At 36.5% G+C, this 17,777-nt stretch overlaps 1 protein-coding gene across 1 annotated transcript in view; it reads left to right on the plus strand.

Moving 5' to 3' along the window:
* Nucleotides 1-17,777, plus strand: part of LOC142340290 (BOS complex subunit NOMO1-like) — a 90,980-nt gene that overhangs the window by 14,794 nt on the left and 58,409 nt on the right. Inside the window, exons 10-12 of the mRNA XM_075390865.1 lie at nt 9,845-10,101; nt 10,314-10,506; nt 15,732-15,882. Of these exons, the coding sequence (XP_075246980.1) occupies nt 9,845-10,101; nt 10,314-10,506; nt 15,732-15,882 (601 nt within the window). The remainder of the gene's footprint in view (nt 1-9,844; nt 10,102-10,313; nt 10,507-15,731; nt 15,883-17,777) is intronic.

Below are 17,777 nucleotides of genomic sequence, written 5' to 3' on the forward strand. Positions count from 1 at the left end.
AGCAATTATTGTTAACGTGTTGGTCTTTGTATGCAAAATTTTTGCTTGATTCTATTGATTTTTCGATTGACTTTTACGCCCTTGACTTTTTTGTTTTGTGTGATGTAAATTTCGCTCTCATCTACAATTATTATCTAAACCCAAGTGGTGGCACTACTAAAAGCAAATGAAATTGCCCGACTGAAGCAGCCTGCAATGGATTCGAGCTCCCACTAGTCGATCGAGAAGAATTCCGACGTGATTATGGCGATAACAGCTGTAGATCTGATACGTGACAATGTCTTGCTCATCAAATATGGAATCTATCTTTATTGCAATTCTTCTCAAGTAGGTGAAATATATGCTTCATGAGGATGTTTCTGTAAAATTTGAACCTTTTGGGTGTGGTTGATAAGACGACTTTTTTCTCAGAAAACATTAATTGCTACTTGGAAAAATCAGAAATTTTCCACGTCAGAACCACGTCAGAAGTTCGACTCTCTATTAATGATATCTTTTACTACTCGAACTATTGATCTGTGGATTTCAGTTTTCACTAATAGAAGGGAGGAGAGACGAGTTAAAGTGTCTTCTTAGAAAGCAATGTAGCAATAGCAATGACTATTGCTGGTTGGTCTTTTTTGCGAAAACATTTTAGTTTTTCATTCACTCAAGAAATAGACCCTTACCAAACCTACATAAAAAATAGGAAACGTGAACGTTAACTCTGTGCAGCATTAACTACTAATCCTGCCTATTATTACTATTAGAGGAGCTATTCAGTTGGTCGATTTATTGTGCAACTGCAGATGCCGCTCAAGTGTTTAGCTCAATCTACCGAAGAACTGTCAAACGCTGAGAGAAGGTGTTGCGGTCGTATTTTAATCTGAGAAAGCACGTAAAGTACGTGTTAAATTGAACAAAAAATTGTTTGTTCACATATTTTTTTTTTACATCACAGGTAACAAAAAAAATTTCAAGGAAATTATGTTTCGTACCAATTTTTGGATTTTGACAAGTTTTAAGCTGTACAGATATTTGAGTTTCAGATTCAGATTGTTGCTATTTTGGCATTTTGCTTTCTTAGACGTCTTCTTAAACAGTTTTCGTTTTTTCAATGTCTTTTGATCACTTTTTGAACACGAAATTTGTTTAAATTCGGATTCCCAATTTTCACTAAAAAATTTTTGCTGGAACGATTTGACTTTGCGAGTGAATTTTGCGCACTGGACTTCTTTCGTTTTCTGTGATCTAATTTTCTCTCTTATTCACAAGTGTCAAGAGCTGAACTCAAGTAGGGGCATTTCACTACTAAAAATAAAATGAAAGAAGCGCCAAAGTCAGTGTCATTTTTCACTTAGTGGTTATAATGGTATATAATAACCTCTAATAACGTCATTCGAAGCCCCCCTCAGTGACTTGAGGTGTAGCCCCGCCCCCCAAACTGCTGCAGGCTGTAATAGTTTAGAGTTCCCACTAGTCATTAGAGAGCAATTCTTCCTACCTTAGTCGTTGTGTTTGGTGTTGATAATAGCCCCTGCATCCTCTTTGTAACAGGAGTATGTCTAACAAGGTGCTAGGACAATAGATCGAAAGACAACAGATCGAAAGCGAAAATTGGGACAACAGATCGAAAATTAAATTACTCAAGTAGAGTATTGGCCAATCAGATTTGAGCGCTCATTTATTATACAGCATATAACATGTTCTGTTGTGCTATTTTGTTCGGTTGTGATAGATTCATATCAAGTCCCACGGGCCGCTAAGACATGGCCATGGCTCGCGAGGCATGGCCAAAATGTGGTAATTATATTGCAGCTCGCAAATAATGCTTAATTTCAACCAATAAGAACAGAGATTCATTTTCGATCTGTTGTCTCAATTTTTCTGCTTTCGATCTGTTGTCCTTTCGATCTATTGTCCGGTCACCGTCTAACAACAAATTGAAATCGAAATAGTTCGTACGTTAAAAAAGGTATTTGAAAGCAATCAACTTCCATTTTTTATGGGATTTTGGGAATCAATGGCGGCTATTTTCCGGAAATCTGACGGATATGTTTAGTCTATGATAATTATTGTTTCTTACTCGACGAATAAAAATCCGTTTCGCTTTACCTTAGTTTACTGCTTGCACTTGCTCAGCAAAGCAATCTAAATTGAACAGAATCATTAACATCTCTAAAGCGTTATTGCATTGATACTATCCCCTGCAACCTCTCATTAAGAAAAAGGACTATGTATAACTACAAAATTCAATCAAAATATTTCGCACTTAAATGTTTTCGTACAACAATTAATTTTTAGCAATATTTTTCTGTTCCTTCAATCCCAATCGGTGTTATGGGAATCAATGGCAGCTGTTTTCCGGGAATCTGCCGGGTATGTATATCGTTGCTATAGGAAGCGATATAAAAAGAAAGCTGGGCTATCTCTTTTAGTTACGACAAAGCAGTAATTTTGGGCGGACACTGCATTTTGATAAAGCCGTGATGTTTGCAGACTTATAAAGTAGTGTGAGAAAGCACATATTCGAGCAAGCTGTTTCTCATGTGCGATATCTGGCTTGTCACATTTTCCCCCAAGTTATCATAAAGCTATATATGTCTTCTAATATCACGCAGTAACTATTATTTGATGGTATTGATAGGATGTTAATGGTTTTTCCTTTGACAGCATTCAGTTTCTGAAATTTTAAGGCATTTAGTGAGTTTTGATTTGCCCTCTAATTTGTAGCGGGTCACTTAATGACATTGATGACAGGTCTTTGGAGCTTTCCAATGATTCATCGTCGCAGCTCTGCACGTTGTCCTGCATTTCTTCTAAAATTTTATAGGCAGTTTACATCCATGAACTTTTATGCAGATTGTTACATCCATGAACTTGACACTTAATTTTTTACCCAAAAATTTATTTCCTTTTTGTTTTATTACTTTGTGATTTAGTTCCACTACTAGTCTTTAGTGCTATGTAGTAAAGCTTGTTAATTGCTCTCAAACGAAGTTTGTAGCAATTATTAATTGCTCTCAAACGAAGTTTGTAGCAATTATATTAGTCCTGTCGGTCTTTTTTTTATGCGATTTTTCGCTTGACCGATTTTTCGTCTGACGCTTTTGACTTTTCGTCCTCAAAAACGGGATAAACAAGTAGCGCCCAGTGGGCATTAAGTCTCTTAGAGCCTTTCAGCTCTGTTTCAGCTCAAACTGTTTTGGAGACTCATACTTATACTTATGGTGTGAAGGGCGGTTCTTAGAGGTTGAAGACACCCCCACTGTTGACCCCCCCCCTCTTGCCCCCCCACCCCAGTGTTGCCCCCCCCCCTCCGCCCCCAATCAGCCCCGGGTGCAGCCCCCCCCTCCCGTGGCTAGCTACTGATGAAACACCGCTTGCTAAAAAAGCAAATTTATACTATTTTACAATTTTTTCACGCTTTTGAATTTTTTTTATTTCTATCAGCCCGAGGTGTCAAGAAACCTCCTTTAGGTCTTACAAATAGGTGACTGCGTAGTTTCTGGTGGTAATTTAATGGTTTCAACATTTTACCATCACGAATTTTAGCATTTTTTTTACAAAACGTGCATTTTTTTCAAATTTTTCGACATTTTTTCCTGGTCATGGATTAATTTTCATCTTTTTAATATCACAAGTTATAGCATTTTTTAAAAAAAAACTTGGAATTTTGAAGTTTTTTGAACTTTTTGTCATTGTTTAGGTTGCTCTAGCCTCAAGGGCCACGCAACTTCCTCTAGGATTTGATAATTTGTTACTGCATAGTTTATAGGTGAAATAGAATGTTCTTGGAGATTTTAATATCACGAATTTGAGCAATTTTGAAAAATATTTGCAATTTTTCATGTTTTTGAACTTTTAGTTCTAAACTAATAAAATTTAAACTTTTCAAATTTTTGGAAACTTTTTCATGTTGCAAGCGTATGGATCTTTATGAGCCGGTGAAATTATCAAGTATCCCTTGAAACAGGGATACTTGATAGTCTCTTGAGACAATGAAATGGTTCTTAAGATATAATGTCTCGAAATTTAGCAAGATTTTGTTAAAATTTGCTATTTTTTCCAAAAATTTTTCATTATTGTCCTTTTCTGAGTTTAACGACCATTACTGGTAAACGAAACTTTTCAAGTGTCGGAGTTGATTTACTTGACAGAACTTCGTGACAAAAAATGGTTTTGATTTTCTATATTGCCGAGTTCAAAACTTTTTAATTTTGCCTTTTTCAGTTTTTTTCTAAATGATTTATTTATTAACAAGGTTAGAAAACTAGAAGTTGCAGTGTCGAATCCAATCATAGAAGATATTGCTGTCTCCTTTTCTCTCTCGGTTGGGGTTCCTCTCCTTCTCTTTCTCGTTCACGTTTTATCTCTCTCTCTCTCTCTTGCTGTTATGTGGCGTAATGTCACCATCTCTGATCCTCATTATCAATGAGTTATAGTTGAAATGTTTTTTGTCATAAATGATCTAACAGGCACTTTTAAGAGGCCATTGTTAATTGCTCTCAAAAGCAATTTATAGCAAATATATTAATCCTTATTAATCCTGTTTGTCTTTTATGCAATTTTTCGCTTGGCCGATTTTTCGTCTGACTCATTTGACTTTCGTATTCAGAAACGGGATAAAGAACCCTGACGACACTAAACCATGGCTTGCTGTTGACAAAGCCAACTGCTCGCCAGTCGTTTGAGAGCAATTCGCCAGACGTTATCCGGTTATGTTTTAATCTCTTTTAAACGTCTCCTTGTAAATAATGGATTGACCGACTTTGACCGTTGGTGATGACTGATCGTCGACTGAAATTTTTGATGATATTATGACTATTTGTTTTTGCCTTGCCAATAATAATTGCTTCAATATTAATTGCTTCAATATTAATCGGTATTGAACGAGGTTTAAAGCAATTTTCGTAAACATGTGTCTTTTTATGCAAAATTTTTTCTTGACCGTTCTTGAATTTTTGTTTTAGAGAATTCTTTGACCTCTTGAACGGCTTTTTTTACACTTAAGTTCTTCTTTATTGGGTGATCTAAGCTTCTCTTATTCTGAAATACTTGTTTGAGCGAAAGGAAATTAGGGGCGGGTAGGGTAGGGTAGGGTAGGGTGGGGTGGGAACTGTAGGGTTAAGATGTAAGACGGCCAACCTGGAGGTCACGTGTCTCACCCCTGTGGGGCCGTTTTTTTTGCGCCCATAAAACGTTTCTGAGCTATATCCCCTCTAAATTAAATTGCCCCGTATGTTAGCCTATGACTGCAACATTTGATATAGAGGAGTATTGGTGCATTTTTATAGTATGTCCTTTAGTTGCATTACGAATACTCAAATAGTATCTTATGATGTATATATTGTTCTCTGAATTTTTTCCACTATTATTTGGTATAAAATATTCTTTTTCTGCTTTCTTTTTATTGCTTTGTATCCTTAGCAGGTAGTTTTCTGCTGAATTTTCGTTTCGTTCTTTTTTTATGCTTCACCGTCACTCAGTTTGAATGTTGTTAGTTGCTCGCAAACGAGGTTTGTAGCAATTATATTTATTTGCTCTCAAATGAAGTTTGTAGCAATTATATTAGTCCTGTCGGTTTAGTCCTTTTTTATGCGATTTTTTGCTTGACCGATTTTTCGTCTGACGCTTTTGACTTTTCGTCCTCAAAAAGGGACAAACAGGTGGCGCCCAGTGGGCATTAAGTGCTCTTAGAGCCTTTCATCTCTGTTTCAGCTCAAACTGTTTTGGAGACTTATGGTGTGAAGGGCGGTTCTTAGAGGTTGAAGACACCCCCATTGTTGACTCCTCCACACTATTCCCCCCACCGCACTGCTGCCTCCCATCCCATTGTTGCCCCACCCCCTTCCCTCCCCTTCAGCCCCACGGTGAACCCCCCCCCCCCCCGTGGAAATGTTCGAACAACCGATCGCTTAAAAACGCATTTTTTTAATTAATTTTCACAATTTTTTTCAAGTTTTTTAAAATTCTTATCATTTTTTGTTCTTTCAGCCCTAGTTGTCTAGAATGCCGTAGGTGTCGGGAAACCTCCTCGGGGATTTTTTAAAGGTTACTGCATAGTTTCTAGTGGTAGTGGAATGGTTTCAACATTTTAACATCACAAATTTTAGCATTTTATTGACAAAACGTGCAATTTTTTTTCATTTTTTGACATTACTTTTCATTATTCACGTCTTTCAGACAAAGGGGCCAAAAAATGTCCTGAAGGGTTTGATAATAAGTTACTGAAAAAAATTTATTTGCCTTGGAATAGCTTTCAATTTTTTAATATGACATATTTTAGCGACTTTTTTTATTTACAAAACTTCCATTTTTTTTAAGTTTTTTGAATTTTTTAAAATCATTCTTCAGATCTCTAGAGCCTCAAGAGCCAAGGAACCTCCTCTAGGGTTTGATAATAGGTTACTGTATAGTTTTTTAATGTAATGGAATGTTTTTCAAGATTTCAACACCACAAATTTTTTTGCAATTTTTTGGTTATTTATTGTCATTATTTAGGTTTTTCAGCCTTATTGAAAATCTTCTATAGGGTTTGATATTAAGTTACTTGAAAATGTTTTTTGGCCGTGGATTAGTTTTCATTGAATTTTTTATCAAAAATTTTGCAATTTTTTTTTCAAGTTTTGTCGTTTTTTAGGTTTCTCCAGCCCCGAGAGCCACATAACCTCCTCTAGGGTTTGATTATAGGTTACTGTATAGCTTCTAGATGTAATGCAATGCTTTTCAAAATTTTAATGTCAGGAATTTTTAAAAAAAAGTATTTGCAATTTTCAAGTTCTTTGATTCTTTTTGAAATTTTATCAGCTTTTCCGCTACCAGGTCATAGGGACCTCCCCCAAGGTTTGATGATAAGCTGTCGCGTAGTTTCTTGAGTTAATGGAATGGTTATCAATACTTTAAAAACTCTAGATTTTGCAACTTTTTGATAAAATTTATTTATTTTTTTAAATTTTCGGAAACTTATTATAATGTTCCAAGTTTATGTATCTTTATGAGCCAGTGAAACTGTTTAAAGCTTGAAATAGGGATGCTGGATATTTAAAATTTGCAATTGTATTCAAAATTTGTGAATGTTTTTGTCCTTTTTTGAGTTTTTTAACGAACATTACTGGCCAACGAAACTTTTCAAGTCTTGCAGATGGGTTACTTGACATTACTCGAGAGACGAAAATTAGTTTTGAACTTTTTCACTGCGAAATCTGGAAGCTTTTCTTTTAAATTTCCGAATATTTTGCAAATTTTTAAAATATCAGTTTTTTATTTGATATTTACTAACGTGGCTAGAAAACTGAAATTGGCAGAGTCGAATCAAGCTAAAGCTAGCCTCACTAAACCGTGGCTAGCTACTGACGAAGCCAACCGCTCGCTGGTCGTTTGATAGCAATTCGCCCAACGTCAGTAGGTTATGTTTGTTTTTTGAACAGCTTTTCTGACCACACTCTCCTTCACCTTTGTGGGCTGATTGAATTTATTCCCCAAGGCGAACATGCTAATATTTATGCTATAACACGCTTAAGCTTCCCTAAGTCGAAGCCAGCTAATTCTGAAGCGAACCGCTCGTTTTTTGAGAGCCATTCGACCGACGTTAGGCGGTTGTGTTTGTACAACCAGTTGTTCGAGTTTATCAATATTCGATCAATGACGACGTGTTTCCCCTTCCCACTTAACCCCCCCCCCCCGCCCCTCACCATTTAAACCTAAGCCTTCACATCTAGCTACTGACAAGCCAAGCTGGGAGCAATTCACTGGACGTTAGTTGGTTATGTTTTTCAATAGCCGCCATCAACCTCTCAGCGGCTATTATTTAGGTGCTCTTCTTTTTACTATCCAAAGGATTTGGATTGTATCGGTGTGCTGTCCCTTTTTAAGATCTGTTCACGCTTTTTTCGGTTTTTTCACGTCAGCGAGAAGTCAAATTAAAGCGGTGATTTTAGTCATGCTGAAGCACCCAAGGGGTGAAAATTAGAGTTGGTTTAGGGCGTGATTCTTGTTTTTAAACTACCCTAAAGGGGAGTCCGAAATTGGTGTTTGAACCAGTTTTCGTTTTTTTTTCAGGTGCGTCAATTTGACTTCTGTTTTCAGAGTTTCTTTTCCTTGAGTGCTTCTTGTATGATACATATGTGATCTAATTGCGCCTAGTTGAAATCGTTACAATTCGTCAAGGGGTAGCTGAAACTTTTTATGATCTGAACACTTTGTCGAAAAATATTAAAGAATATTTGATTTTGCCCACTTTCAAAGTTTAATTCTGTTGTCTTATCACTTAGTGTCATCAATGACATGTCTCATTGGCTGATAATGAGGTGCAGAATAACCTAATTAATTGTCCGATTAATAGTTTGTTAGTTTTCATGGCTTTGACACTACTTTTTTTTTTACAAAATTCGGAGTTAATTTTTTGAGTTTTTGTTGTACTTTTTGTGCTTTTTTTGTCTTATTCTTTATTAATGACAGGACTCGTAGGTTGCTAATAGGGGTTATTTTAGTTGATTAAATTTTTTCTGTACAAAGCTGATGCCTTCTATGACTTTGACATCAATCGTTTCCAAGAAAATTTATAGAATTTTTGTTTTTGCGGGTTTTTATTTACTTTATTTTCTCTTATCTGTCTCATTATTGACCGTTTTCATTGGTTTCTTAAAAAGTTTTTCTTTTTGTTTAATTTTTTCGATTCATAGCTTTTGCTTTCTTTGACTTATACGCTGCCCGTTTTTTCAAAAAAACATTGATTTTTTGAGTTTTGCATTTTTTTATTGAACTTATTGCTGTCTTATCACTTATCCTCATATGTGACAGGTTTCGTCGGTTTATAACGAGAAGCAGGGGAGTTTAATGAGTGGCATGAGTTCTTAGATGTCGTTTTTGGATTTTGACCATGTCTTTAAAAAATATATCTGATTTTTTTGGTCTTGCTTATTTTTTTTTGTTCTTGTGGTAATAATTCTTGATCTCAATTGTGTCAAACTAAGAACTAAGTGTTCTCATTGGACATCTAACACGGCTTATATTTGTCCAGTCAAAGCTAAATCAGTTGTTTGGATTGTACTTTAGGACTTGTCCTGCTATGTTTTTAGTTTCGCTTTACCTTTTGATCACGTTTTTCGTTTCCACTCAAGTTTTATTCACTCAATGTTTCAACTAAATGGATTTTAAACTCTTTCTCGTTTTGAGTTTTGAAGCTGAATTAAGTTTAGCTTAGGAATCTAACTGAAACTACACCACAAATTTGAACACTTTTTGACTGATGAAAAAACAGAAAAAAATTCGGTCAATTTATATCTATTCTTTTTTTTATGTTTCAACCCCCATGTGCATCAAGTGCGTCAACGGCGCCTATTTTACGGCAATTTTCGGCTATGCTTTTATTTGCTTCATGATGTGTTTAATTTTCTCGTCTTTAACGTGTAACGATTTTCACACTGACCTCAGATTTACTCACTCACTCACTGTTTCGACTAATGGAGTCCAGAATTGATCCAGTTTATAGTGAATATGGAAACGTTCAAAAGAGCAAATTCGGTAGGAAATGTTTAAACTGATGAAGCGTGGTCAGTAAATTCATAAGAGCGCCAAGCCTCGCATTGTTAGAAGCTGATTTCAGTATAATTGTGTAATCTAAAACTGTACAACAATTCACTTTTTTAACTTTTAGAAAAGAATAGGCTGTTAATTATTATATTTTGTGTACCTTTTTCCATGATGGTGTCCAGTGGGGTAAACGGAGACTATCTTCTGACAATCTGTCGGATGATTTCCTATATCCATTTTTGTACGTTGTTGTTCGTTCATTGTACAGATGGTTCGAATGGGATAGGCCCATGCTTGCGCATGTTAGTGAGCCTTTATGTTTTCTTTTTAGCCCAATTTCGAAGTGTCAGGGTTCTCAGTGGCTGGATCTGTAAAGCTTTCGCCTGATTCAAAAGGGATCGAGGGAGCTGAGATACTGGTGAATGGAAAATCCTTAGCCACTACAGATGCAACCGGCAAGTTCCTCCTAGAGAAAATGACAGTCGGACATTACACTGTCGGTGTGAGGAAAAATGGCTACGCGTTTGATCAGATCAAAGTGCAATTAGTCCCTAGTAAACCAGAACTGCAGACCATCTTCGTCTCTAAGTAAGTTTTAGCTATCTCGACGTTATAAATTACGTGTTTAATGGCGTTCTTTTTTCAGGGAGTTATTACACCAACCATCAAGTATAAGTATTCTATTTGCACCAGATTCATAAAATTTTGTGTTGGTAATACGCAGAGCTCTAAAGTGTCTTTTTAAGGGGGGTGTTGAACGTTTAAAAAGATAGATCACTTGTTCTGCTATTTTTCAACAGGGTGAAAGTATGTGGATCTTTGAGCATCCGACAGTTCCCAGAGGGGAGGAGTAAATCATTGGCGAGGAAAGTAGAAGTGGTTACTCATCCTTCAGGTGATTCAAAGAGCAAACCAATCTCCCAAAGTGTCACAGCTGACGAGAGTGGTACTTTCTGTTCTATGGTGACAATTGGACAAAAGAGCACCTTCAAGGTCAGGAGGAAGATCTGGGCGACCCAAATTACTACAAATCGAGTCGAATTTTTTAAATTTAAATACATAATTTGAATAGATTGCGAAAACGTAGAAACAGAATTATAGGTGAAGGATAACTGAATCGCACAACCATTTGATCTGATCCGGCACTTCCAGCATGGAGCCACAAAAAGGAGATTTTGTCATTGTTGGCGTTTTTGGTAGAGACAATGACGCAGTAATTTAAAATGCTATATGGCTAAGATTACCCACCCGTGTGTCACGCAACTAATGATCCAAATATCGAAAATTGAAGCTGATAAAAACTAACCGCTCCCAGAAGTCCATTTTGGGAAAAAAGTTTGAAAACGTGCATTCTAATATTTTGCAAAATAACTTGAGAAAGAGAGGGCGAACAAATTTTTGAAAGGACAGAAGGCAAACTTTCAAAGCGAAACCAACTTTCAATTTTGTATATAATCATTTCTGTATTTACTGTTTTGATTGAAAGGAATGAAAAGCCTCTCAAATTCGGTCTAGCAATCTTTACAAGATACACGCAAAAATTTTGAAAATGTCTCTAAGTTTGCTTATTTTTTAACAGCCGCAAAGCGACAGCTGGAGCTGTTATTGGCCTTGTTAATAGCCGCCGTCAGCCCTCAACGGCTATTATTTAGGTGCTCTCCTTTTTTACAATTCAAAGAGTTTGAATTGTATTGGGGCGCTGTCTTTTTTTCAGATTTGTTCACACATTTTTATGATTTTCTAAGTCATATTGGAGTTGTGATTTTGGCACGCCGAAACAGGAAGTGGAGCCAAAAAGCGAGGGGTTTTGCGGGGATTTTTTAGCTCTAATTTTAAAGTAGAGTGAGAAAACGGTGTTTGAACAAAAATTTGCTTTCTCACGAGTAGTTTTTTGTTCACATGCGGCAATTTCACTTTAATTTTGATGTTTTTTTCGATTTTTTGGATCGGATTTCTAAATGGTTTTCCCAGTCCATTCATAGTTCATTCTAGGCCTAGTTTTAGTTTGTACCAAATTTCCATTTGTTGCTAGTGGATTTTGTTCACATGTGGTATTTTAACTTTGATTTTCTGTGTTTTTTTATTTTTCTGATCTGATTTTGTTTAGAAATGGTTTTCCCAATTCATTCATATTCCGTTCGAGGACTTGTCCTGCTATGATTTTTTAATTCAGTTTACCTTTTTATCACGGTTTTTGTTTTACATAAGTCACGATTTAACGCTTGACTTCTGACTTACCTCACTCACTGTTTCAACTGATTGGATTTTAAATTTTTTTATTACGCAATGTGGTAAATAGGTCAATGCCAACAAAGCAAAATCAACAGAACCGGGAAGAACCGCTAAATCCCGGTCATTAAGTCAAAGTTCGGTAGGTTATTATAATCCATTACAGCGATAGCTAGCTCACATTAGTATTAAGGGTAATAGTTCTTGTTCAGAAGCTCAATTAAGAATTGTTCTAGAATAATTCTGAAACTGCGCACCAATTTAGAACACTTTTTTGAAACTTGGGGAAAATTTTGCAAGTTTCTTTATCCTGTTCTCTTTTTCTGTTTCAACTCCGATACGCGTAGAGCGCGTATACGGCGGATGTTTTGCGGGAATTCGCCGGGTATGTTTTGTTTGATCAATTGTTTTATCACACTCTCCTTCACCTGAGTGGACCGATAGATTTTGTCCCGCAAGGTGTTCGTGCTAATTTTTATACTGCATAAACGCTTAAGTGTCCCTAAACCGAAGCCAGCTAATTACGAAGTGAATTGCTCGCCAATTTTTTTAGAGCAGTTAGGTGGTTGTATTTGTACAACCAGTTGTTCGAATTTGTGTCAATACTTGACGGTTTTTGGTGTTTCTCCTGCCCACCGAACCCCATCCTCCTCGACATTTAAACCCCGTACATTTAGCTACTGACAAAGCCAAGCGCTTGCCGATTGCGGGGAGCAATTCGCTCGACTTTAGTCGGTTCTTTTTTATTTGTTTTATGCTGTGTTTAAGCTTCTCGACTTCAAGTACCGATTTTCACAATTGACTTCAGACTTATTATCAGTAAAGTCTTTGAGCATTAGGTTATCAAAGTTCATTAGAGTGTTTGCTAGCTGATATTTATATTAATCTTATTAGCTTTCAGTTTAGAAGCTTAATTAAGTATAGTTTAAAAATCTAAATGAAACTGCGCGCCAAATTAAAACACTTTTTGACATCGAAAAAACAGAAAAATGAAAGTTCGGTAATTTTTTTCTCGTCTTTTTAGTAGCCGCACAGCGATACCTGGGGCTATTATTGGCCTTCTCTTGATTTTTTTTTATTTCGTCGCGATTTTTTACGACCATATGACGTCACAACCACTTCAAATCCGCTTTTTGTTCATTCGTTCATGCAATTTAAAGTGAAGTGCCTGCGTGACGTCATTTTTTGCTCTTAGTGGAGCGAGTTTTTTTGTTCATTCGCGTGATTAATTTTTTGGTCACACTTGACTTACCTCACTCTCAAAAATGACTTCTTCACTTTGAAATTGACTTTTATTTACATCTATTCAAACAGATAAGGTCAACTTATTGTATGTCACTCTAATTGAAGGTTCTTTGAGAGCAGCTAATAGAGGCAGCAACTTATACAGATTTTTAATCAAAATATAACATATCAGCCTTCAATGAAAAGACGAATTTTTTGGGTCCGTCTTTTTTACTGTTTTTTTTGAGACTGCGGGTCTACGAAGCTATTGCAGCTATTTTCTGGCAATCTGCCAGCTATGTTTTTTTCTGTTTCAATCCCGATGTGCATCAAGTTTGTCAACGGCGGCTTTTTTCCGGCCTTCTGCCGGCTGTGTTCTTGGTTACTTGTATCAGTTCAAAGAATTTGAATTGTATTGGGGCGTTTTACAATTCAAAAAATTAAAATTTCACTGTAAAAGTAATAATTTTGGTCACGCCGAAACAAGAAATGGAGCTAAAAAGCGATTGAGTTTTCGCTGTGATTTTTTAAACTCTGATGATTTGAAGTTGGTGAGAAAACGGTTTTTTTTTTACCTTAAATGTCTTGCCAATTTTAATTGTTTGCAAACTTAGTTTTGGCCTTTTTGCTTTGACAGCTTGAAGGATGGATACTTAGAGGTTTAAAGAGCTTTTATACCGATATATGATTAATTGCTCTCAAACGAAGTTTGTAGCAATTATATTAGTCCTGTCGGTCTTTTTTTATGCGATTTTTCGCTTGACCGATTTTTCGTCTGACGCTTTTGACTTTTCGTCCTCAAAAATGGGATAAACAGGTTGCACCCAGCGGGCATTAAGTGCTCTTAGAGCCTTTTGAGCTCTGTTTCAGCTCAAACTGTTTTGGAGACTTATACTTATGGTGTGAAGGGCGGCTCTTAGAGGTTGAAGACGCCCCCAATGTTGGCCCCTCCCCCCTATTGCCCCACCCCCCCCCCACCGCGCTGTTGCCCCCCCCCCACCCCAGTGTTGCCCCCCCCCAATCTGCCCCCCGTGCATGTACATTTTTGCAATTTTTTGCAATTTTTTGACCCCCACCAAATGTCTTGCAAGATTTTAACCTCACGAATTTTATTATATTTTTGATATTTTTAGCCATATTTTTTCCAATTTTTGACATTTAAACACATTATTCAGATTTTTTGAACCTCAAAAGTCAGAAAGCCACCGTTTATGTTTGATAATAACTTACTGGAAAATTTTTGTTGGTCATGGGTTAATTTTCATCTTTTTAATATCACAAGATAGCAATTTTTTTTATAAAACTTGCAATTTTATCATTTCTTTTGTTTTCATCATTTCTATTGTTTTTATCATTTCTTAGGTTTCTCTAGCCTCAAGGGCGACGGAACTTCCTCTAGGATTTGATAAATTATTATTGCATAGTTTAGAGATGTAATGGGATGTTAGTCAAGATTTTAATATCACGAATTTAAGCAATTTTTTGAAATATTTGCAATTTTTCATGTTTTTGATTTTTTTCCGGCAACAGAGGCCCTCGAGCGTCCTCCAAAGTTTGATAATAAGCTGCTGCATAGTTTCTAGAGTATAATAAGCTGCTGCATAGTTTCTAGAGTTAATGGGATGGTGATCAACTTTTTTTATGACTCCAGTTTTAGTAATTTTTGGATAATGTCATGATCTCTGATCCTCATTATTATCAATGAGTCATAGTTGAAATATTTTTTACCATAACTCATCTAACAGGCACTTTTTAGGAAACCATTGTTAATCGCTCTCAAAGGCAATTTGTAGCAAATTTATTAACCCTGTTTGTCTTTTATGCAATTTTTCGCTTGGCCGATTTTTCGTCTGACCCATTTGACTTTCGTCTTCAGAAACGGGATGAAGATGTAGTACCCCGAGGTCACTAAACCGTGGCTAGCTGTTGACGAAGCCAACCGCTCGCCGGTCGTTTGAGAGCAATTCGCCCGACTTAGTCGGTTATGTTTTAAGATTGTGGTTTTCTGTATTTTTTTCTCTGGGCTTTATTGCTTTATAGTATTGATAGCAGCTGATTGAAGGCAAATGATTTTACACGTCCGTCAGCAAAACTTCTTGACATGTCGGTACTTCGTTCTTATCGTTTTCAATAGCCGCTCTTATCTTCCCAATCGGCTGGGGATGCTTTCTATGGGGATGCTTTCTTGCGGATTTTGCTCTTAGGGTTTCATTTTTTTTGTTGATTTCGGTAGTTGGTTTAGGTCCTAGTCATGTAGTTGTCTTAATGCGAATTGTTTTCGGAGTCTTCCTGCTATAATGTTTGTCTAATTTTCGTCCGCTCTTTTGGGTTCAAACAATTAACGTTTTTTTTGCTCTTGAAATGTGACTTAACGCACTCACTTTTCAACGCAATAGGATTTAGAAATCGTCGTGCGACAAATTTACGCAAGACATGGAACACGTAATATATTGAATTTTCATTTCACCTGATGTGAAGTCAAATGTCGCATGTGTTAGAAGCAGAGAGTAGTTTTAGGGTGGCTTTCGTTAATGCTTTGCTTCATTCTGACAATCTACTGGCCATGCTCATTTTTGTAAGAACCCTAACAGTTGTTTCAAGGTGACATTCTGATTTGTATGTAATGTTTTATGTATCAAATCTTAGTGCGAATCAAATCTTGAATAAGTTTTGAAATTTCACAGATAACAGCCTGTGCTCATATTGTGACTTGAATGTATCTAAAGCCTCACTTTATATGAGGCATTTGTTAACGTCATTTTTAGGCCGTTGTTACAAATGAGGAGAAGGCCGCTGGTCTGATGTTCAAGAAGAGTGAAATAAGCGTAGATGTGAAAGACGTGATGGATGTCAAGGCATCTGGAATAGTATTTGAACAATGGCTCACTTCTGTCTCTGGAGAAGTGCAATGCATAGGTTAGTTTTATCCTGAATACGCAACCAAAAAGGGTTGTTTTTGTGAAATAGTCTTGAAATAGACCATATGGTCATTGTATATTCAGAATCATTGTATTCAATGCTAAATCAAAGATGTGTTCTTTATTATATTATTTCAATATATATTCTAAACAGTATGTGCAGAACCTTAACGGCTACTGTTTTGTTAGCTGTTCTCAAATTAATGTTCGAATGCTATTCACCGAAATTCTGCGACCAATTTGAAATTTATTGGTAATGAAAAAAGTGCGCTTTCCGAAACTTGTTTGCGAATGTTCAAAAATTAACTGCCGCTTTTCGAATTTTTTATAGCCGCTGACCTTTCCGGCTGCCCGCTTTTCATCACAAATGCAACCTCGAAACTGCAGGGTAAGATGCGCTTAATAAACACATGAGTTAATTTTTAAAGGTAGAAAATTTTGAACGAACGTTGTATTTTGAGAACGCTACTTTCATTTTAGTCTTTTGACAGATTTCATACAATCAGTGTTGCCAATTTGTATCGATATAGATAGACACTGGAATTTATAATAAAAAGAACGGAAACTTACTCTGTTGAGATGCACGTTCACTGCAAAAATTGTAATTTAGACCTGTTGGTCTTCTTTATACTACTTTTCGACTTTTCGTCTTGACTGTTTGTCTAATCTACAAATTTGCGGGACCTCTTCTTGAGAAGTGAGATAACTGATAAAGCCCGTGGGATAACAAATTCCATTGGAGTTGTACAAGTCTCTAAGTATGCTTTTCACCAAACTGCCCAAGGCTAGAAAAGAGTCGAATCCCATCGTGGAAAATGTTCCTATCTCTCTCTCTCTCTCTCTCTTTCGGTTGGGGTTTCTTTCCTTCTGTTTCTCGTTCACGTTTTATCTCTCTCTCTCTCTATCTATCTATCTATCTATCTATCTATCTATCTATCTATTTATCTCTCTCTCTCTCTCTCTCTCTCTCTCTCTCTCTCTCTCTTTGTTGATGCCGCACTACAGCTGCTGTTATGTGGCGTAATGTCATCATCTCTGATCCGCATTAACAATGAGCTATAGTAGAAATGTTTTTATTATGAATAACTTAACAGGCACTTTTTAGGAAATCATAGTTGATTGCTCTCGAAAGCAATTTGTAGCAAATGTATTAATCCTGTTTGTCTCTTTTATGCAATTTTTCGCTTGGCCAATTTTTCTTCAGACACATTTGATTTTCTTCTCTAGAAACGGGATAAAGAGGTAGCGCCCAGTTGGCATAAAGTTCACTTAGAGCCGTTCAGCCCACTAGTCTTCAAGTATGCGATTAACAGAATTTGTTTTGGAGACTTTTACTTATGGTGTGAAGGGCGGTTCTATTGATCCCACACCCCCATCGCCCCACGCATCAGTCCGCCAATCCATTTTTGCACCCCCGCTGCTGTGCACCCCCGCTGCGCTCACCTTACGCCCCTTCGGGTAATCTAAAGCCAGCCTCACTAAAACGTGGCTAGCTACTGACAAATCCAACCGCTCGCCGGTCGTTTGAGAGCAATTGGCCTGACGTTAGTCGAATATATGTGATGGAAGTGTTAAGACATACAATGATTTTGACTACAGATATTCCAGCAGTGGAAATGGCAAAGTTTAGATTAAATAATTTTGCTAAATTTATTTCTTGCTATTTTTTTTAAAAAAGATTACTAGATATTTAATTGATTTTGCTCTCACCATAACTCGATGTTCACACTAGCAACTGTAAAATCATAGCAAAATCCTTGAATTTATTTGGCATAAAGACTTCATGTTTGCAACTTCAGGCAACTTCCATCACTAAAATTCTATTATAAGTTAATTCTGTACCAAATTGTCCCAAATTTGACAAATTTTATTTTGCTCTTAGTGATTCTGAAA

The sequence above is a fragment of the Convolutriloba macropyga genome, chromosome 5 (assembly GCF_964194025.1).
Source record: "Convolutriloba macropyga chromosome 5, txConMacr16.3, whole genome shotgun sequence".
Lineage (NCBI taxonomy): Eukaryota > Metazoa > Xenacoelomorpha > Acoela > Convolutidae > Convolutriloba > Convolutriloba macropyga.